This window comes from Pieris napi, chromosome 10 (genome assembly GCF_905475465.1).
Source record: "Pieris napi chromosome 10, ilPieNapi1.2, whole genome shotgun sequence".
NCBI classification, from domain to species: domain Eukaryota; kingdom Metazoa; phylum Arthropoda; class Insecta; order Lepidoptera; family Pieridae; genus Pieris; species Pieris napi.
Genome location: NC_062243.1, coordinates 8,994,185 through 9,018,171, shown reverse-complemented (window position 1 = coordinate 9,018,171; position 23,987 = coordinate 8,994,185). Strand labels below are relative to the sequence as shown.

The following is a 23,987-nucleotide window of genomic DNA, read 5'->3' as shown; positions in this document are numbered from 1 at the left end:
TGGGCTTGGGCGTTAAAGGGACCTACTTATATAATTTTATAAAATATCTGTGACGATCGAGTCATACGTTTTACAAAATATTCTTATTATTTTAGAAATTACTTTTGAAACTAAAAAGATATCAGTAAAAGTATGTATCTGTTATGTTAACTGTGTCCAGTTTGTGTTTCCACCACACCAACTACTTTCTATTTAAGATCATGTATATGATAAATAAATAAGTAAAATAAATAAATCGTATGATTTTACCTTTTTTGATTTAATATGTTATATATTTCGAAGATAAAATTAAAATATACAAAACAATATACTAAAGTAGTAGCCGTTTAATTAAATAATTTTTGGCATTAATAAACACTTGGTTTTGAGTTTGCACCAGCGAATAGTGGTACTTCAATCTCTTTATCTATTATCATATAAAGGAATGGTCTATTTGCTGTGAATTTTTCCGGTAAACTTCTTGATATGAAGCCTGCTCCACTAACGGCACTCGCTGTTGTTCCTTCCTCATTGACCTCTATATCAGCTTTTTGAAAGAAATCTGAAACTGATAATTCATAAGGAGATATCTTCGTGAAGCTCGCTTGAGAACTGTCAAACATAGTTCTCAACCCCATATCTGACAAGAGCTCTTTTAGATTATTTAAATTTGTGCTTGTCTTGAATCTTGGGAGCTGTACCATCACGTCTTGCTTTTCTTCGGCTTCGAACAGTTTAAATATGGTGGTCAATGTGATTGTTTTCAATTTTTCTATGACACTGAATAGTGAAACATCTGGATATGGGAGAAAGAATAGTGCAGTGTATCTTTCATCACTGCCGTAAGGTAGTTCCAAGACTTGAGCGCCAATGACATCAACTTCTTTTTGGTAAAAGTTGCCAGTAACAAACATAAGGTTTACATCTCCAGTCTGATCCCCTTTTTCGTTATAAAATGCGCTCACTTCTGTGTCTTCTTTGAAACAAACGATTTCAACGCGTGCTCCATTGTTTGATACTCGTAGGCTACGACAACTATAGATAATTACTTACAAAATACTGTATTTGAAGATATAGAAAACAATATGTCCCATTAAAAGCATTATATATGAGAACTTAACAAATTTGATTTTATATCTGATTTAATACGACTAAAAACTGCATTACGCGGGTCAATATTTATTAATAAAAGTAAAATTAAATTTACTTATATTTTATGACATTTCGATCGACATATGTCGATAACATTATGCATTAGTCCTATTAACTATTGGTTATGTAAACCTATTTCTTCCAACACGTATTAGTTCACAATACGACCCACAATTAATTAATTAATACAGCGTTAAATAAAGTTTGCTTTTAGTAAAATTACCTGTTTAGTATTTTTGCCCCTCCGGTGGTATTACAAATTCGACCCGGTAAACTAGATGGCGCTACTCGCGCATCTAATGCTTTTAATTCAATAACAATATATTTTGGATGAGGCAAGTACACATTCATTCGACTGCTCAGATGGCATCTTGCTATATTTGAATGTGTACGTGTTGTATATAACGCTGTATAATAAGGCATATGTGTTTAACTTTCTTGCGGTGGACTGAGGTTATATTCTACATACAAAAAATTATATTACTTTTATTTAAACTGGCTTAGTCTTAAAAATTATAGTTTGATTTTAATGGTTTTAGAGTAACTGTCTTCCTCAATATAGAATTTTCATGTCTATGGCCACCTCACTTTTCAAGTGAATTAACTGTTTCTGTCCTAATAAATCAAACTTCGTTCATACCATTAATTAAGAGTTTTATTTTCATGTCTATTATAATTTGTCTATGTCATGTCTATTATAGTTTGTCTATTATAATTATAATTTATTATTATTTGCTTTGACGGTTACATAATTATCGTGCATGACGGGCTCCCCAAATTCTTATTCATCTTTATGTAATATAATTTAAAAAAAATCTTATCCTATTTTCCTTAATTAATTCTCTCATCAGTATTTTTCTTGACTCCCTTTTATGTCCAATATACCATTTATATACGAAGCCCTCTTATATATTCATGTAATCTATTTATTGCAGTTTTATAACCTCAGTTTCTACTTTCTATAGAATAAGTTAACCGTCTTCCACGAAAGATGGCGTTGGTTCCATGAACAGGCGCCATCTGTTATTTGTATGGTGCTCTAGTTGGAGGTTGAATGCTCATTTTATTAATTGAATAAGATACACTTTGTGTATAAATTTATTTTTAATGCTTTTTATTGAAAGCAGTCTTTTTAAGCTTAGAATCAAGTAGTGTAAACGTAACTTACGAAATTAAATGTTATGGCGGCTGTACACTCTCGTTATATTATAACCTTATGATTGGGGTCCAAAAAAACGCGACATTGTATACATCCTCGCTTGTGATGTCTCTGGCATGTACAGCCGCCAAGTTTGAGTTTGATATATTGAAATATATCCAAATTGGTTGCCAGTAAAATTTATGTAACAAAATATTAAAATTGTCTACCAAAATAGTTAGATATAATTAATACAAATATATAATATAAATAAAAGGGATAATCAGCTAATATATGAATAAGATAATTTATAATAATTCAATAGTGTAATTATTGACAGAGTATTAATAATAAAATAATCAAGACCAAACCATAGATTTATTAATAAATGTATTTTAGTACAATGTGTTTTCTTGTTATTCATAATATCACCCAGGTGAAAAATATTTAAATATATTTCTAGTCAAAGTACATGTTTAACTGTCAAGTCTTTATATTTTAACACTATATATAATTCATAAAAACACCAAACTATCACAGTTAATATCATAATACAGCTTATTATTGCACCATATCCATTAATTAAAAATAACATAGTATAAATCTTAATATCATTTTTTAAATAATATATTTGTGGCGTCCCCAAATCCCATCGTAAAATTGATTACATAAAAGGCAATTTACATCAAAATTATACAGCCTTACACACGTAAAATTACAATAAAATCAGTTTTTGAAAGCCGAAAGCGTCGATTTTTTTTAAAGAATAAGATATTTGTTATTTATTAAAGAAACAGGAGTTTTCGTATTAGTTTTTGTGACGGTAATACAAATTGGTCACAATTTCTGGTTTTCAAAAACAACATTTAATACTGTAAAAATTAATCAATCTACCAACTACCCATTACCATATTATTACCAATTACTTAAGCATATTAAAAGTGTAAAATGACTCTAATAAAAATCTCTGAAATTACTATATATGGGTGAATAATTCTTGTATTAAAATAGTTATTGCCGCTCGATAAAAATATCGACACAGGACGATACTAACCCGGAACAGTACCTACTGACTTACCATTGTGGCGTGGTTTCTATTCACACAATTAGTATAGACTATAGAAATTCGTGTTCCCGTTTAGTTCCAAATACGGTTTCTCTTTTAAGATAGTCAAATGTCGACAGAAATATCATTGAACGAAGTTTAACGGCCAAAGGAAATGGCAGCAATAGAATTTATGAGCGACATCTATATACCGTAACCACAAAATGTTTTCACATAAAGGAATGTCTTATACTTATATAAGGATCATCATAAAAGTTACGTCTGGACTGGACCTTTTAAAGGTTTGCTCTCGCTCCCATCACTTGCTTGCTTCTAAGTCGCCAAGTATCCTGAAAAAAAATTCTAAAGTAAATCTGAAGATTACCAAAAATTATTCATTTCGGACACTGTTTTTTACCTACCTACAGTTTTTTTTACCTCATTAATGTCGATATTAAATATAAATTTGTTGTTAAGGGTTTTAGGCTCAAAAGCTGATCACCTATATTAATAGTAATTATTTAGCAATCACGCAACCGGGGTTTCACTTCAAAAATGTAAAACTAAATCTTAACTATAATATGCGAAAATGCGTTAAAATATCGATGTTTTGTCTCGTTTATTTATTTGCAAAATAACACTAGTGATAAGGACTAGACATTCAAAAGAGGTAATTTATTTTGTTAATAGAATAGATATTTACCACAAAAGAGAGGTCAAATCCTCTTCTTTGGGCTTCGTTCTCAATATCTTTGGCGGCAACCTCTTGGACAGTCCCACCCACGTCCACATACTGGCAGTAACCGCTGGCGTAGTGAACCGTTATCGACTTGCGGTAGAACTGAAAATAGTTCATAATTAAACTTAGAATTAGGGAGCGTTCAAGTATTACGTAACGAATTTGGGGGGGGGGTCCTTTTGTAAAACGTTACGATGCGGGGCGGGGATTGAATTACGCGTTATTGTTAATATTATTTTCGACTTTCCAGTACTTTACAGCACATAATGGTAACTTTTAGCCAATAAAGAGTCACTGGGTGGTCACGAAACGTTTTACTATTGGGTACAGAAAAACGTTACGGCGCGTAATATACGGGAGGGTTATGGAAGGAGAGTTTTGGAGATTATATATATAATCTCCAAAAATTGCGTGAAGTAATACTTGAACGCTCCCTTAGTCAAAGTCAAGACAAAAATCCTCGGAGCAGTGAGGTCGCTACGTGCATCCTGCGGAGTGCCCAGGAAACTTCTGAGCTTCTGGAAGGAGGCTAGGCCGGCTTAGTTAGCCAGGAATTAAAGCACAACGGACCAAATCTGCGTCTAAGTGCGTATACTGAGTCCACACACTAGTGGAAGTTAAAATATAGTTTATAGTTTCAAAACGTTAAACTACTAAATATTGAGCCTCTAAGTTGTGGGCGAAATAAGAGCGAGCTCTTTCATAACAGTGAGATTACGCAAAAAAAAATTTTTTATATCCAACATTTCTGCAAGAGGAAGAGCAGTGTTTGCCTTTGGCTTCAGGGAGAGACTCTCATCCCTGAAGACGTAGGTTCGATCCGAGATCCGGTTGTGCACTAATGGGCTTTCTTTCTATGCGCCGATTTAACATTCGGTCGAACGGTGAAGGAAATCATCGTGGGGAAACCGGCTTACGTCGGCGGCGACGGCGTGTGTATCAGGCACAGGAAGCTGATCACCAACTTGCCTATTATATTGAAATATGATAATGAAACAGTTTCAGAAATCAGAGGCCTAGACATAAAAAAGGTTGTAGCGCCACTGATTTTTTTATGTTAATAATACTTGTACGTCATTACAGTTCGACAGATATTTTTAAAATTATCTTGATAATATAGAAAGTAATTCGTAAGATCAAAACCTTCCGATTTTCTCAAGGTTTTCCTCACAATACTGGCAAGGGTAAATTGCGTACATAAAAAAAACCTCTAGTTGGTGATCTGGGGTCTACATAATACTTCCATACGACTTTTTTTAAAATGGTTTGAAGAAATACTCACCTTAGTAATATTTGGTCCAGATCCATGAACAAGTAAGGGATGAAAGAACACTGTATCTCCGGGAGTCATCTCCAACTGGACATACTTGCTGCTGTCAAACACCGACTTGTCTAATATACCGTGGTACAATTTATTTGCATCCTGAAATTAGATACTTTCTTTAAACCCTTATCTTCCTCATCGTAGTCTTCAGTAGTTTTAAGCCCTAACCGATACGTCGACTTGCTGCCTCCACACCACTCTACCCTCAGCTTGTCTCATTGCATTAAGCAGGGTCCACACTCCACACTATGCCGAGGGAGGCCGGGCGGGTTGACCCGGGTGGGCTAAGCCGGGCGGGTACGTTCGGGCCGGCACGATGTCCACACCGAAAACGAAGCCGACCGGGTTATTTCTATTATTTATATTAACACTTGTTCGTCATTCCACTCCATCACTTAAAATGAACAATAAAAAACCCTACTTAAACAAACTGAATTTTTGTTCGGCTCGGCACGGCCCGGGCCGTCATTTTCTAACCCGGCAAAGCCCGGGGCGTCTACATCAACGCGGCTTAGGACGCCTGTAAATGATAGTTGAATGTCTTGTGGTGATTGAGAACGGACTTATTATGCAAGTACTTGCATGCATGTATGACTTCACACCTGTGTGCAAGTGACTTGAATTGGAAACACGATTTTGTTCAACTTGCAGCTTGCATACAAGTTAGTTGTTCTAGTTGTACAGTGTTTATCATGAGTAGAAGACGTGCTGTGGTAAATATTAAAATAAAATGTAATTATAAATATTATTGTTTTCTCTGTATTCCACTTATCACTCATTTTTGCAAGGTAATCCTGCTCACTTCCCTCTATAGATGAGCGCATGCGCTTGCGCTTGCAACTTGCGTGCAAATGAGCTGACTTGCACTTGTACGCACGACAATTCGTGCGTACATGTTTGAACATAATTATTAATTGCATGCAAGTTGCAACTAGTTTACAAGTCGTTGTTTCCACTTTGCAATTTGCATGCAAGTCGCTTGCATAGTGAAAACGCGGCTTTATAAGCACGTATTAATAGAATAATTAAATTAATCACTTTAGGAAATCGACCTTCTTTGCCTATTAAATCCCTAGATTAAATAAATTTAAACCAAAACGCTTTAATTATACTAACCGGCAATTGCCCATGTGCATACAAATGATTCAACTTGTGAGACCGTGGTTCGATGAAGAGGCAGCCATTGTCCTTCGTGACTTCATCAACAGCTGTCCATGACGCTATGATTTTCTCTGCAGGACGAAAGGGGAAGTAAAATAGGTCCTGTTAATGGGAAAGTCTAATTAGTAAACTGAATTGAACCAGGAGATAATATTCCTATTAAAAGTATATTTCTGTTTCAGTTGTTTTTATTCTCTTTTCTCTTTAATATCATAATTTTTTCTTCTGCTCTCAAACATCACAAATGTTTAAATAGAATACAAAATGGGTATACACGTGTGAAAATGATATGAGAACTTAACCAGATCCATGCAAGTTTCCAACAATCCAGCCTGCAATATCGCAGAACACCACTCCTGCACTTTGTATCAAATAACTAGCACCAATCGTCCACGAATCTATATATATAAAAATGAAACCCGTTTTCCGTTGTCACGACATCACATGAAAACGGCCTGACTGATTTGTCTGATTCTATTTTTATAATATTCCTTGAAGTACGAGGATGGTTCTTACAGAGAAAAAAATAAAAAAAAATTAGTGAAAAAGTCTAAAAACAACACTTTTCTGTATCTATTCCTATACAAAATATTCGTAATAATACTTAAAAGTCAATTTGAACTTTAATACCATAACATAAAGTCCAAGTGTTAGTGGAGGGGTTCCGGGAAGGTAAATTTTTATTTTTTGACAAAATGGGTTTGTTTTCTTATCAACTTTTTTTTTATCCTACTAGCTAGACCAGTGTCCCGAATAGCAGAATAAGTATTAAAAAAAAAGAATAGACTGTTAGGCGGTACGATGTTCGCCAGGCCAACTAGTATACAATATAAATACATAAATATCAACTAGGTCGGAATATAACAAGGGAAAAGAAAATACAGTGTAATCTTTTCATAACGAATTTCAAGGGACCGAGCAAATTTGTTCGTTATAGAGACTTTCGTTATACGGAGGGAAGAGAAAAAACCAAATTTAACCAATTACAATAATTATATATATATATATATATATATATATATATATATATATACAGGCAATCTATGAAATCAAAGAATAATGGTGTTAATTAAATTAACAATAACAAAGGCGTGAAAGCTGTTTATGACTAGGTGAGTTTTTTATAAAGTTTTTTTATATTGTTTAGCTTATGCTAATTGTAAAAACAATTGTACTTAAGTATGTTGTTGATGTCTAAATATGAAAATATTTCTTCGTAATAGATAATGCCTGTTGCGACAGAGTGAAGTAATGTATGAGTTTTGTATTAAACCAAACAAATTCCACTCATTTAAAGGAAACAATTTTTTGACGGATTGAAGTTATGTATTTATGTATTATAAATTTACAATAATTTAAAATTTAACCGACGTTTCGCGTTCTTTACAGCGTGCGTGGTCACGGTGACTGAAGACAAAAGGTGTTGAATGTCAAAAAGTATCACAGCTGTAGAAAAAGTTGAATTATCTGTATTTATTTCCCCGGAGTTGGTATCGACTCGATCGTATCCAAAGCACGCGAAACGTGGGTTAAATTTAAAATTATGTAAAATAATTGTAAATTTATAATACATAACTTCAATCCGTTAAAAAATTGTTTCCTTTAAATGTGTATAAGTTATGTCAATAAAAGACAATACTAAATTCCACTCATTTTTACGTTATAGAGAGTTGTTTCTAAAGACGTTATAAAGAGTTGGCATTGTAATAATAATAGCAAATAATTAACACTGCAAAGGTTGCTAGGCGAAAGGTCTCTATGGAATTGCTTAAAATGTACACCAAGTCATTTTTAATTAGTTTTATTATAAACGCGCCTAACGCGGGTTAGATCGGGCAGCGCAGCTATTAATTACAATTACCTGATGGGGTGGGTGATGAGAACAGCCAGGTGGTTTATTGATAAACATACTATGCATCACTCGTATGTTATCACCAATGAACTGTGAGACAACATTCAACAGTTTTGGATTCTCTGTATAGGTCATAAAAACATCGTCATACTGGATGTCCTGGATCTGAAATTCATAAAAATTTAATTTTAAATTAATTCAGAATAAAGGTGTGGAGCGTGAAAAACAATTCTATCAATAATAAGGTCCGTATTCTAGTAAAATCAAGCATAAATCCAAACACCTGTAAACAGTTTGAAATAAATAAGATTGTGATTTGAGTAATAAATTAGAACAAGTATCAAAGTATTCAATCACAAAAACAAAATAAATAAAAAACAAAAGGAGGTAACAATTCAACATGTAGTCTGTTTACTAGTGTATATCAAAAAATTTGCCTACCCCATGTATAATGTATATACAAAAACTAATTACCACTTTGACATTGAATACTTATAGAAATACAAGAACAATTAATACAAATAAAAAATATTGATTCATTTTTGAATGCATTTTTAAGCTTTGGTGAGTTGGTGACATACCTATTTATAATATCTGTTAAAAAGGAATTTATTCATAAAGAATACCTTATTAATGGCCTGCTCTCCTTTCAACCCCTTCTTGACAAGAGAAGGCTCACGAACTACTGTTGAATTTCCTTTATCCACCAGTCCTTTGGCAAGACGAATAAAATGCTGTCTATGGACATTAATAATGATAATAGAACATTTTCTGGTTAAGTTTCAATTTCTTGTCAGCATCATTAAAATCACACATTCACAAGATTTCTCTTCATATAAGCACAAAAAATAGAAACAAATAACTAGACAATTCTATTTGTATTACAATATCTAAGTTGTGATATTAACTAAAGATTAGATAGTTGAATCTAAAATAAACTTACAATTTGTACAATTATAATAATCAATGTTTATTCAAATTAAAATTTTATCACTCTCATTACCTAATATTCAAATTATTAATAAATAGGAGTAATGAGAATGCATGAATTTATGAGTAAATAAACATAGTTTCATTTCCATCATTAATGAATATAAGTAGAATTTCTTAATTTGTAAGGTGAAAAAATGATCACTGAGTAACACACAATGTCCGTGCTTAAAGAATAACTTAAGGATAACGATTCGAAAACGATGAACCCAAATTGGGGGTTGCTGGGGAGTGAGGAGGGGGGGAGGGGTGTAGTAATCACCCCCCACAAATTTTACACGCCGGAAACAAAAAAAAATTAAAAAAAAAAATCTCACCTATTTTACCGGAAATCTGAAAATGATCGCAAGAAATCAGTGTCTAGTATGTATGTAAAGCCAAGTTTTAAAAAAATGCTAATAAAATAACGCACATTCACGCAAAAATAAAAAAAACGTAAAAAGTAACGGCTTTTTAACGGATATTTTGCACTTGATCACTGTGAACACACACTGTTCTGGCAAAATCCACATTCGAAATGGCCGTTTGCGTTTATAAAATGAATAGGGAATGTGAAAAATAATCTATTTTTTAAAAGTGAAAATCAATTTTAGTATTCGATTTTGAATCCGCTTTTGTATTCGATTTCGAGTTTCAGTTGAACAATTATTTTAAAAAAATATTAATATACTAACCTAACCTAACCGATCTAGATAATAATTGACAGCTCCGGCGCTACGGGAAATGCAGCCCCTCCACCCTTGCGTACCAAAGCACAGGCATTTTATTCAAGCCTCCGCAACCTCGGCTTTTTGGTCCAGCCTTAGCCGCTACGGCTTGCATAATGCCTGTGCTTTGTTACAGCGGGTGGCTGCTCTTCCTCCGCGCCTCCGATTATTTATATACACTCTAGGAGTAAGGCAGAAAAGACCACGTGGATATTGGGGTGCTCTGATTCCGTTTTGGGTACTTTTTGAATAATTTAAAATTTTTCGGAACCATACACTAATTGAAACATGAAGTTAATGTAATGTATGTACATTTGACAAGTAATGGTTAAATTCGGTTCAACTTTAAAATTAACAAATGAGAAAATAATCGATCCGAATAATTTACCGAGAATGTCACATCACTTATAACCAATAGAAAACGAGAATGTCACATCTCTTATAACCAATAGAAAAGTAGATAATGGCGGATTGTTTACAAATTTCAATACATTTCACAAAACTTTTAATTTTTTTTTTAAATACTTTGACGCATTTCCGGCAGCTAAAATCACTTGGAGGTGTTCCAATCAAGGGTCCCTGAGACTCCTGCATAATCAGTATCATCAGATATATATCATATCATCTATTTATTTAAATTTAACTGATTAAATTCCACAATATACGCCTATTTAATTAAAGAGATACTTACTTAAAGTTGTATAATTCATCGAAATCAAACATCCGTTTTATAACAAGGTACCCATTTTCTACATAAAACTGTTTTTGTTCTGCTGATAAAAAGTAGTTGTTATCTACAGCCACACTGCAAAAATTATGTTTAATACTTTTTTGTTGGAAGAGAGGTAATAAATCAAAATATTTATACATAAACGAACAAAGCATTAATTATTTCTTGAGTCACTTAATTTTTGTGTATATTTAATCTAGTTATATCCAAATAGCAAATATAATATCGAAGGATTCAATATGATTTGTCTAAAAAAGTATTTTCAAGTGTTACCAATTTGGATGAGGCTTAATCTCTGCAGCCGTCGAGGATTCCATAGTATTTGAATAAAATTGCAATTTGCAACAAGTATATTGCTCTATTTCAATTTGCAGGCTGGACTCCGTTCGATGTTTTAGTAAACTCAGTTAAATTAAAAACTGTACTGTAGTATACAGTAAGTGTCAAACGTTTTAATAGCACTTCGAAATAATTAAAGTGTTACCAACTCAAGAGTCCGTAAAATCCTCTAAATAAATTGTAAGAAAACAAGTTAAGTGTTTCTCCAGAAATAACTTTTAATCAAATGTTTAAGAATTTTAACACCTTCAAATATGTTTTGAAGTAATTTAATTCTATTTCGTATAGTCAATTTACTATTTTATTTTAACTTACTAGAGATATTCATAACACTCTCGCTGGTTACAATAATTATTTAGTATTAGCTTATGTGCTACAAATTCACGAGGTTTCAGGCTGTAACGAATCTATAATATCTTTTTTACAAAATATGTAAAGTTTAATTTTACATAATATGGGAAGAATTCTTCTAACACGTTGTCACGTCTTCTTATATAAATGTCCGTTTTTATATCAGTACGACTTTTTCAACTATTTAAATAATTTGCATAAATTTGCACTAAAGTTTAAACGACAAACATTGCTTGGGAATTAAATCATAAAACAATGAAAAGATAACTATAATATTTGTTTAGTTTGCATCTAATTGTGTATAATCGACACCTAGGTACCTACCTACTTTGCTTTAATTGTCCATTATTATTTTATTCATTACGTCCCATTTAACCTTCATTTTCTCTAAAGAATTAACCTGTAATTAACTGTCGCAGTGATAAGCCTCCTATTGAAGTTAAAAACGACGGTAATCTTTTAGATTTAAAATCAAAATAATATATTATGATTTATGGGTAAATAAATATTTTGTTTTAGGCTTTAATGCTAAGTAGATTTTGATATACATATTTCGACCGCAACGCAGTGTGCGTTGGCACATTTAAAGGGACCTACTTATATCATTTTATAAAATATCTGTGACGATCGAGTCATACGTTTTACAAAATATTCTTATTTTATAAATTACTTTTGAAACTAAAAATGTATCAGTAAAAGTATGTATCTGTTATAGTATGATTTTACCTTTTTTGATTTAATATGTTATATATGTATTTCGAAGATTAAATTAAAATATACAAAACAATATAGTAAAGTAGTAGCCGTTTAATTAAATAATTTTTGGCATTAAAAAAACACTTGGTTTTGAGTATGCACCGGCGAATAGTGGTACTTCAATCTCTTTATCTATTATCATATAAAGGAATGGTCTATTTGCTGTGAATTTTTCCGGTAAACTTCTTGATATGAAGCCTGCTCCACTAACGGCACTCGCTGTTGTTCCTTCCTCATTGACCTCTATATCAGCTTTTTAAAAGAAATCTGAAACTGATAATTCATAAGGAGATATCTTCGCGAAGCTCGCTTGAGAACTGTCAAACATAGTACTCAACCCCATATCTGACAAGAGCTCTTTTAGATTATTTAAATTTGTGCTTGTCTTGAATCTTGGGAGCTGTACCATCACTTCTTGCTTTTCTTCGGCTTCGAACAGTTTAAATATGGTGGTCAATGTGATTGTTTTCAATTTTTCTATGACACTGAATAGTGAAACATCTGGATATGGGAGAAAGAATAGTGCAGTGTATCTTTAATCACTGCCGTAAGGTAGTTTCAAGACTTGAGCGCCAATGACATCAACTTCTTTTTGGTAAAAGTTGCCAGTAACAAACATAAGGTTTACATCTCCAGTCTGATCCCCTTTTTCGTTATAAAATGCGCTCACTTCTGTGTCTTCTTTGAAACAAACGATTTCAACGCGTGCTCCATTGTTTGATACTCGTAGGCTACGACAACTATAGATAATTACTTATAAAATACTGTACATATGAAGATATAGAAAACAATATGTCCCATTAAAAGCATTATATATGAGAACTTAACAAATTTGATTTTATATCTGATTTAATACGACTAAAAACTGCATTACGCGAATCAATATTTATTAATAAAAGTAAAATTAAATTTACTTATATTTTATGACATTTCGATCGACATATGTCGATAACATTATGCATTAGTCCTATAAACTATTGGTTATGTAAACCTATTTCTTCCAACACGTATTAGTTCACAATACGACCCACAATTAATTAATTAATACAGCGTTAAATAAAGTTTGCTTTTAGTAAAATTACCTATGTTTAGTATTTTTGCCCCTCCGGTGGTATTACAAATTCGACCCGGTAAACTAGATGGCGCTACTCGCGCATCTAATGCTTTTAATTCCATAACAATATATTTTGGATGAGGCAAGTACACATTCATTCGACTGCTCAGATGGCATCTTGCTATATTTGAATGTGTACGTGTTGTATATAACGCTGTATAATAAGGCATATGTGTTTAACTTTCTTGCGGTGGACTGAGGTTATATTCTACATACAAAAAATTATATTACATATCAATTTTGCTCTTCTTTGGTCTACGCAAGTAATAAATATAAAATTATGCGATAGTCGGTGACCATGAGCTCGTTAAATTCGTTTTATGTAAACTGGCTTAGTCTTTAAAATTATAGTTTGATTTTAATGGTTTTAGAGTAACTGTCTTCCTCAATATAGAATTTTCATGTGTATGCCCACCTCACTTTTCAAATGAATAAACTGTTTCTGTCCTAATAAATCAAACTTCGTTCATACCATTAATTAAGAGTTTTATTATTTTGGTTACATAATTATCGTGCATGACATAAGGGCTCTCCAAATTCTTATTCATCTTTAAGTAATATAATTTAAAAAAATCCTTATCCTATTTTCCTTAATTAATTCTCTCATCGGTTTTTTCTTGACTACGTTTTATGTCCAACATACCATTTATATACGTTGCCCTCTTATATATTTTTGTAATCTATTTATTGCAGTTTTATAACCTCAGTTTCTACTTTCTATAGAATAAGTTAACCGTCTTCCACGAAAGATGGCGTTGGTTCCATGAACAGTCGCCATCTGTTATTTGTATGGTGCTCTAGTTGGAGGTTGAATGCTCATTTTATAAATTGAATAAGACATACTTTGTGTATAAATTTATTTTTAATGCTTTTTATTGAAAGCAGTCTTTATTAAGCTTAGAATCAAGGTCGTAGTGTATACGTAACTTACGAAATTAAATGTTATGGCGGCTGTACACACTCGGTATATTATAACTAGGGATGCATCGATACGCCTTTTTGCCGATACGATACCGATACTCTTATAGAAATATCGCCGATTCCGATACTAATGCTTATTGAATTCAAATTAAATTAAGGTAAAATATATCAAGTTTGATTAAAGTTTTAAATTTTTTTTTATTATAAAATATAAACAGTCACAAACTTTGAATAAGATTAAAGGTTTAGTAAATAAAATAAATAACTGTTCATAATTAAAATTAACATTGATAAGATTTTTGTAATTCTGTATTTTATTTAATTTGGTATTGAAAAAATACTACGCGCGATAGCAGTTAAAAACCAACTAAAGTGTCTAGCGAAATGGAATACGCGGAGACTAAGCGGGTGTGAGGGGCATAGATAGTCCGTGCCTCGTTTCCCACGCCCCGGATCAAACAAGATGCGCGTTTACATTACTTTTTTAAAGCGCGAAATTTGAAAAGTATCGTTGTATCGGCAAACAAAATATCGCCGATACCGAAATATCGGCAAGCCCAAAGTATCGCCGATATATCGGTATCGGATGCATCCCTAATAATAACCTTATGATTGGGGTCCAAAAATCGCGACATTGTATACATACTCGCTTGTGATGTCTCTGGCATGTACAGCCGCCAAGTTTGAGTTTGATATATTGAAATATATCCTAATTGGTTGCCAGTAAAATTTATGTAACAAAATATTAAAATTGTCTACCAAAATAGTTAGATATAATTAATACAAATATATAATATAAATAAAAGGGATAATCAGCTAATATATGAATAAGATAATTTATAATAATTCCATAGTTTAATTATTGACAGAGTATTAATAATAAAATAATCAAGACCAAACCATAGATTTATTAATAAATGTATTTTAGTACAATGTGTTTTCTTGTTATTCATAATATAGCACCCAGGTGAAAAATATTTCTAGTCAAAGTACATGTTTAACTCTCAACTCTTTGTATTTTAACACTATATAAAATTTATAAAAGCACCAAACTATCACAGTTAATATCATAATACAGCTTATTATTGCACCATATCAATTAATTAAAAATAACATAGTATAAATCTTAATATCATTTTTTAAATAATATATTTGTGGCGTCCCCAAATCCCATCGTAAAATTGATTACATAAAAGGAAATTTACATCAAAATTATACAGCCTTACACACGTAAAATTACAATATTACAGTTTTTGACGGCCGAAAGCGTCGATTTTTTTAAAAATAATAAGATATTTTTTTATTTATTAAAAAAAACAGGAGTTTTTTGTGACGGTAATACAAATTGGTCACAATTTATGGTTTTCAAAAACAACATTTAATACTGTAAAAATGAATCAATCTACCAACTATCCATTACCATATTACGTATATTACCAATTACTTACGCATATTAAAAGTGTAAAATGACTCTAATAAAAATCTCTGAAATTACTATATAATATGGTTGAATAATTCTTGTATTAAAATAGTTATTGCCGCTCGATAAAAATATCGACACAGGACGATATTAACCGGAACATTACTGACTTACCATTGTAGCGTTGTTTCTGTCCACACAATTAGTATAGAGTCTATACACAAATACCAAAAACGGTTACTCTTTTAAGATAGTCAAATGTCGACAGAAATATAAAAAAAGAAAGGGAATGGCAGCAATAGATTTTATGAGCGACATCTATAAACCATAACCACAAAATGTTTTCACATAAAGGAATGTCTTATATACATATATAAGTATCATCATAAAAGTTACGTCTGGACTGGACCTTTTATAGGTTTGCTCTCGCTCCCATCACTTGCTTGCTTTTAAAACGCCAAGTATCCTGAAAAAAAAATCTCAAGTGAATCTGAAGATTACTAAAAATTATTCTTTTCGGACACTATTTTTTACCTACCTACTGTTTTTTTTACCTCATCATTATTAATGTCGATATTAAATATATATTTGTTGTTAAGGGTTTAGGCTCAAAAGCTGATCACCTATATAGTAATTACTTAGCAATCACGCAACCGGGGTTCACCTTAAAAAATGTAAAACTAAATTTTAACTCCAAAAATGCGTTAAAATATGACATATACGATGTTTTTTAGACATTCAAAATAGGTAATTTATTTTATCAATAGATTAGATATTTACCACAAAAGTGAGGTCAAACCCTCTCCTTTGGGCTTCGTTCTCAATATCTTTGGCGACAACCTCTTGGACAGTCCCACCTACGTCCACATACTGGCAGTAACCGCTGGCGTAGTGAGCCGTTATCGATTTGCGGTAGAACTGAAAATAGTTCATAATTAAACTTAGAATTGGTCAAATTAAAGACCAAAATCCTCGGAGCAGTGAGGTCGCTACGTGCATCCTGCGGAGTGCCCAGGAAACTTCTGAGCTTCTGGAAGGAGGCTAGGCCGGTTTAGTTAGCCAGGAATTAAAGCACAACAGACCAAATCTGCGTCTAAGGGCGTATACTGAGTCCACACACTAGTGGAAGTTAAAATATAATTTATAGTTTCAAAACGTTAAACTAACATACTATATTTCTAAATTTACATTTACTAAAGAATAAAAGTTTGGCCTCTGAGTTGTGGGCGAAATAAGAACGGGCTCTTTTATAATAGTGAGATTATGCAATATTTTTGTTTAATATTCACAAGTATTCCTCTTCTGCAAGAGGAAGAGCAATGTTCGCCTTTGGCTTTATGGAGAGACTCTCATCCCTGATGACGTAGGTTCGATCTGGGATCCGGCTGTGCACCAATGGGATTTCTTTCTATGTGTCGATTTAACATTCGCTCGAACGGTGAAGGAAATCATCGTGGGGAAACCGGCTTACCTTAGACCCAAAAAGTTGACGGCGTGTGTGTCAGACACAGGAGGCTGATCACCAACTTGCCTGTTAGATTGAAATATGATAATGAAACAGATACGGAGATCTGAGACCGAGACTTAAAAAGGTTGTAGCGCCACTGATTTTTTTTAAAAATATTTATAAGGCTGCAGGAATTACCTTTTTTTATGATGACAACTCTACGCTCTTTACGTCATTACAGTTCGACAGATGTTTTAAAATTAACTTGATAATATAAAAAGTAATTTGCGAGTTCAAACCGCAACCTTCCGATTTTCTCAAGGTTTTCCTCACAATACTGGCAAGGGTAAATTGCGTACGTAGAGAAACACCACCTAGTTGGTGATTTGGGTTCTCAATAATACTTCCATACGACTTACTTTTTAAATGGTTTGAAGAAATACTCACCTTAGTAATATTTGGTCCAGATCCATGAACAAGTAAGGGATGAAAGAACACTGTATCTCCGGGAGTCATCTCCAACTGGACATACTTGCTGCTGTCAAACACCGACTTGTCTAATATACCGTGGTACAATTTATTTGCATCCTGAAATTAGATACGTTCTTTAACCACCACTATCCTCAGCTTGTCTCATGGCATTGGGGATGTTGAGAGTCATAAATATCTTAATTTGGTCAGACCAACGGGTAGGAGATCGAACTCGACTTCTCCAGCCATCCCTCATCCCTACCATTACCAACTTGTCGAGACTATTCGGTTCTCTCCTGGCAATATGGCCAAAGTAACTCAGCACCCGAAGAACGGACTTATTGGTTCTAATACTTGCTTATACTCTTAAGCCGCGTTTCCATTATGCAAGTACTTGCATGCATGTATGACGTTACACCTGTGTGCAAGTGACTTGAATTGGAAACACGATTTCGTTCAACTTGCAGTTTGCTTACAAGTTTTTAGTGTCATAAAAGTTAGTTCTTCTAGTTGTTTAAGAATAACTTTATTTCTCATAAGAATTGCATACAAAATTCACTTACTGAGAAACACATATTTAAAACATATATAAAATAACAAAACAGAACAGCACCAAAAATGTGGGTAGACATAATAAACTTGATCAGTCAACCAAGCAAAACACGGATGTTCGAATTTGATTTTTTACTAGATGTGGCATTGATGGCATAGTCTGATATAACAAGTTTATATTGATTATTTTAATTTTTTTCATAACACTATTTTATTTTTAGTTTATTCCTATATTTATATATTAAGGGTATGTACAAGGTTTATAAAACATTTTTACAAACTAAAATCACTTATAGGCAGATTTTGGTCAATATCGAATACAATTCTTTAACACCGTGAGTGGTGTTAGTTTAAAGTTCTTTAAACATTAAACATTTCAAGTGTTATCGCATTCTTGTCAATATATATATATATATATACATAGTATTTTTAATCACTTATTTGTATGTAATTAATGTGTAAGTTTTTAGAAGCTTTTTAAATCGGGCATAATTTTGTTCTGCTTTTATAACTGATGGTAACTTATTATAAATTGTAACACCCTCATACTCCAAACTTCTTTTTCCATAGTTAGTTCTAGGAGGGCGGGTCACCAAGTAACTAGCACGTCTTAAGTTAATGTTTCGTGTTTGTTGTTTGGTTAAAAATTTTATATTAGAATTAATTTCCCTATTTAATATTTTGCGTATTAGAATACAAGTGTAATATATGTACGTTTGTTTAATATTCATTAATTTTGTTTCCACGTATAACCTTTCAGTAGGCGTCCGAAATGTATAGTTAAATAAGTTTTTAATCAATCTATTCAGAGTTCTTTGGATAGGATCCAAATTACTCTTTGCTGCAGTACCCCAGACCTCAATGAGGTAGTCGACATGAGGCTTAACCAGAGAATTATAGATCAGATACCGCACTTTTTGAGGGAGACAATTTGTTATGTTTCGCAGTGCCCCTGTGAGTAGTGTTAGTTTAAGTTTATTTTTTTCTAGATGTGGCTTCCAAGTTAGGTTACTATCCAAAATAAGTACGAGATATTTTTCTTTAGGTTTTCGTTCAAGTATTTTTCCGTCTATTTTAAGTTCGAAATTATTTTATTTTTTTATTTTTTGCTGCAAAAATAACATAATTTGTTTTTGTAATATTAATAGTTAAAAGATTTGACTGAAACCACTCATTTAACAGATTAAGATCATTTTGAGCATCGGCTATTAGAGCTTCGATCGAGTTTCCAAAGTAAAAGAGACTTGTGTCGTCTGCATAAAGGGAGATGTCACCTTTGAGACCCAAATGACTGATACTGTTAATATAAATGAGGAACATGAGGGGGCCTAATATTGATCCCTGGGGAACGCCAAAATTCAGGATACAGGAATTGCTTTCACATTCACCTATTTTTACTATTTGTTTTCGGTTCTCCATATATGATTTAAAAATTTCAAGTGCTTTGCCTGTAACACCGGTAAGTTTTAGTTTTTGTAATAATTTTTCATGACTAATGGTGTCAAAGGCTTTTTTTAGATCAATAAATATACCTAAGGCAACTTGTTTTTGATCAATTTTATTTTTAATTTTGGTTGCGAGGTCAATTACAGTGTTTATCATGAGTAGAAGACGTGCTATGGTAAATATTAAAACAAAATAAAATTATAAATATTATTGTTTTCTCTGTATTCCACTTAGCACTCATTTTTGCAAGGTAATCCTGCACACTTCCCTCTATATAAGAGAGCATGCGCTTGCGCTTACAACTTGTATGCAAGTCACTTGCATAATGAAAACGCGGCTTTATAAGCACATATTAATAGAATAATTAAATTAATCACTTTCGGAAATCGGCCTTCTTTACCTATTAAACCCCTAAATTAAATAAATTTAAACCAAAACGTTTTAATTATACTAACCGGCAAATGCCCATGTACATACAAATGATTCAACTTGTGAGACCGTGGTATGATGAAGAGGCAGCCATTGTCCTTCGTGACTTCATCAACAGCTGTCCATGACGCTATGATTTTCTCTGCAGGACGAAAGGGGAAGTAAAATAGGTCCTGTTAATGGGAAAGTCTAATTAGTAAACTGAATTGAACCAGGGGATAATATTCCTATTAAAAGTATAATTCTGTTTTAGTTGTTTTTATTCTCTTACTTTAATTGGCTATTAACTAATAAATTACTCTTACATTAATATAATTATTTTTTCTTATGCTCACAAACATCACACATGTTTAAATAGAATAGAAAAAGGGTATAAATGTGTGAAAATGACATGAGAACTTAACCAGATCCATGGAAGTTGTCAACAATCCAGAATCCAGCCCTTAATATCCCAGCACACCACTCCTGTACTTTGTATCAAATAAGTAGCACTAATCGTCCACGAATATACAATATAAATACATAAATGTCAACTAGGTCGGAATATAACAAGGCAAAACAAAATACAGTGTAATCTCTTCATAAAGAATTTCAAGGGACCGAGCATATTAGTTCGTTGGATATACGTATGGAGGGAAGAGAAAGAAAAAACCAAATTTAACCAATTACAATAATTATACATATATATATATATATAATATATATACAGTATTGCATAGATAGGTGACGATGGTGTGTTTAGTAACTGACACCGAATTCCGTACAGGAAAAGTAATCTAAGAGTAATGGCACACATGTTAATTAGATTAAAAATAACAAAGGCGAGAAAGCTGTTTATGACCTCACCTGTATTTCTTAGAACTTTCGGCACCTCAATAGGTGAGTTTTGTATGCTGATTATAAAAACAATTGCACTTAAGTATGTTGTTGATGTCTAAATATGAAAATATTTCTTCGTAATAGAGAATGCCTGTTGCATCAGAGTGAAGTAATATATGGGTTTTGTGTTAAACCAAACAAATTCCACTAATTTTTACGTTATAGAGTTTTTCTAAAGATGTTATAAAATTTGCATTGTAATAATAATAGCAAATAATTAACACTGCAAAGGTTGCTAGGCGAAAGGTCTCTATGGAGTTGCTTAAAATGTACACCAAGTCATTTTTAATTAGTTTTATTGTAAACGCGTATAACGCGGTTTAGACCGGGCAGCGCAGCTATTAATAACAATTACCTGATGGGGTGGGTGATGAGAACTGCCAGGTGGTTTATTGATAAACATACTATTCATCACTCGTATGTTATCACCAATGAACTGTGAGACAACATTCAACAGTTTTGGATGCTCTGTATATTTCATAAATACATCGTCATAATGGATCTCCTGGACCTGAAATTCATAAAAAAATAATTTTAGATTAATTAAGAATAAAGGCGTGGAGCGTGAAAAACTATTCTATCAATAATAAGGTCTGTATTCTAGTAAAATCAAGCATAAATCCTTTATTAAGTGCTGTTAAAGAGTATTTTTTTTGAGCAGTTTGAAATATTTGACAGTAATTAAATAAGATTGTGATTTGAGTAACAAATTAGAACAAGTATCATAGCTTTTAATCACAAAAACAAAATAAATTAAATCATCAAAAAATTTGCCTAAAGGGATCTCTATACCCATGTACAATATAGAAACACTTATTACCACTTTGACATTGATTTCTTATAGAAATACAAGAACAATCAATACAAATAAGAGATATTGTTATTGAATCATTTTTAAGCTTTGGTGAGTTGGTGACATACCTATATGTATTATCTGTTAAAATGGAATTTACTCATAAAGAATACCTTATTAATGGCCTGCTCTCCTGTCATCCCCTTCTTGACAAGAGAAGGCTCACGAACTACTGTTGAATTTCCTTTATCCACCAGTCCTTTGGCAATACGAATAAAATGCTGTCTGTGGACATGAATAATAATAATAGAACAGTTTTTCTGGTTCAGTTTCAATTGCTTGTCAGCAACACAAAAATCACACATTTGGATATAGATTTCTCTGCATATAAGCCAAATCAAAAACAAAAAATAAGCCAAAATCTGGCATAGCTACATACCGAAACAAATTACTAGACAATTCTATTTACAAAACAATTCTATTTAAGTTGTGATATTAAGTTAACTGCACAAAATATTATCTACGGATTAGATAATTGAATCTTAAATAAATTACATACTTACAATTTGTGCAATTATATAAAAACAATGTTTATTCAAATTAAAATTTTATCACTCTCATTACTTAACATTCAAATTATTAATAAATGAAGGAGAATGCATGAATTTATGAGTTAATGAACATAGTTTTATTTCCATCATTAATGGTAGAAATTCTTAAGGTGAAAAAATTATTGAGTCACTAACACAGAAATTAAGAGTTAATTTTTAATAAAGTAATAACAATTTTCTTAAACTTTTCAGATATTATAACAAACTAACAAAAATATCATCTATTTATTTAAATTTAACTGATTAAATTCCAATAACCAGGTACAGGTGGAATTTATAAAAAAACTCCCAAACCTTATTTTAAATTTGCATACTCTAAAATATAATCTAAGGAGCACATCATAAACACAATATATGCCTATTTAATTAAAGAGATACTTACTTAAAGTTGTATAATTCATCAAAATCAAATATCCGTTTTATAACAAGGTACCCATTTTCTAGATAAAACTGTTTTTGTTCTGCTGATAAAAAGTAGTTGTTATCTACAGCCACACTGCAAAAATTATGTTTAATACTTTTTTGTTGGAAGAGAGGTAATAAATCAAAATATTTATACATAAACGAACAAAGCATTAATTATTTCTTGAGTCACTTAATTTTTGTGTATATTTAATCTAGTTATATCCAAATAGCAAATATAATATCGAAGGATTCAATATGATTTATGTCTAAAAAAGTATTTCAAGTGTTACCAATTTGGATGAGGCTTAATCTCTGCAGCCGTCGAGGATTCCATAGTATTTGAATAAAATTGCAATTTGCAACAAGTATATTGCTCTAAGTTAAATTAAAAACTGTACTGTTGTTAGTTGTAGACAGTAGACAGTAGTGTCAAACATTTTAATCGCAATTCGCAATTATTAAAGTGTTACCAACTCAAGAGTCCGTAAAATCCTCTAAATAAATTGTAAGAAAACAAGTTAAGTGTTTCTCCAGAAATAACTTTTAATTATATGTTTAAGTATTTAAACACCTTCCAATATGTTTTGAAGTGATTTTATTTTATTTCGTATAGTCAATTGACTATTTCTTTTTAACTTACTAGAGATATTCATAACACTCTCGCTGGTTACAATAATTCTTTAGTATTAGCTTATGTGCTACAAATTCACGAGATCTTAGGCTGTGACGAATCTAAAATATCTTTATTACAAAGTATGTAAAGTTTAATTTTACATAATATGGGAAGAATACTTCTAACACGTGACCTTGTTACGTCTTCTTCATGTGCAAAATGGTTTTAAAATACCTATCCGTTTTTATATCAGTACGACTTTTTCAACTATTTAAATAATTTACATACAAAATTAGCATTAAAGTTCAAATGACAAACATTGCTTGGGAGTTAAATCATAAAACAATGAATAACTATAATATTTGTTTAGATTGCACCTAATTGCTTATAATAATTGACACCTAAAATAGTATTTGTCCATCGCAATGTACCTACGACTTTTATTAAGTTGTCCATGATTAATTTATTTATTACGTCGAATTTAACCTTGACCTTCTATAAAGAAATAACTTGTAATTAACTGTCGCAGTGAAGCAACAAAGCAAGCAAGCCTCCTATTGAAGTTAAAAACGACGGTAATCGTTTAGATTTAAAATTAAGATATATTATGGGTCAATAAATAT

General features: G+C 32.0%; 4 protein-coding genes across 5 annotated transcripts; all 4 read right to left on the bottom strand.

Moving 5' to 3' along the window:
* Positions 1 to 311: 311 nt before the first annotated feature.
* LOC125053106 (serine protease inhibitor 77Ba-like) lies at positions 312 to 3,174 on the bottom strand. The gene is made up of 2 exons (XM_047654318.1): positions 3,171 to 3,174; positions 312 to 1,027 (listed from the first exon to the last, which is right to left on the bottom strand). Exons 1-2 carry the CDS (start codon positions 3,172 to 3,174, stop codon positions 348 to 350), a joined length of 684 nt encoding a protein of 227 aa, XP_047510274.1. The 3' UTR covers positions 312 to 347.
* Positions 2,629 to 23,155, bottom strand: LOC125053345 (probable phytanoyl-CoA dioxygenase). Of its 2 annotated transcripts, none has more exons than XM_047654673.1 (9): positions 23,108 to 23,155; positions 11,091 to 11,156; positions 10,779 to 10,892; positions 9,017 to 9,128; positions 8,400 to 8,555; positions 6,494 to 6,640; positions 5,336 to 5,476; positions 4,018 to 4,155; positions 2,629 to 3,664 (listed from the first exon to the last, which is right to left on the bottom strand). In XM_047654673.1, exons 2-9 carry the CDS (start codon positions 11,132 to 11,134, stop codon positions 3,611 to 3,613), a joined length of 906 nt encoding a protein of 301 aa, XP_047510629.1. In that variant the 5' UTR covers positions 11,135 to 11,156; positions 23,108 to 23,155; the 3' UTR covers positions 2,629 to 3,610. The 2 variants fall into 2 exon arrangements, with proteins under 2 accessions (XP_047510629.1, XP_047510628.1); XM_047654672.1 differs by having other exon boundaries at positions 11,091 to 11,176; positions 23,121 to 23,155.
* LOC125053105 (serine protease inhibitor 77Ba-like) lies at positions 12,304 to 15,750 on the bottom strand. Its single transcript, XM_047654317.1, is given in 2 exon segments — positions 12,304 to 13,016; positions 15,747 to 15,750. Coding segments are annotated over 2 exon segments (702 nt in total). The 3' UTR covers positions 12,304 to 12,318.
* On the bottom strand, positions 15,192 to 23,894 carry LOC125053344 (phytanoyl-CoA dioxygenase, peroxisomal-like). The gene is made up of 8 exons (XM_047654670.1): positions 23,042 to 23,894; positions 22,729 to 22,842; positions 21,909 to 22,020; positions 21,298 to 21,453; positions 20,090 to 20,236; positions 17,613 to 17,753; positions 16,499 to 16,636; positions 15,192 to 16,184 (listed from the first exon to the last, which is right to left on the bottom strand). Exons 1-8 carry the CDS (start codon positions 23,083 to 23,085, stop codon positions 16,131 to 16,133), a joined length of 906 nt encoding a protein of 301 aa, XP_047510626.1. The 5' UTR covers positions 23,086 to 23,894; the 3' UTR covers positions 15,192 to 16,130.
* Between the last annotated feature and the right edge of the window lie 93 nt (positions 23,895 to 23,987).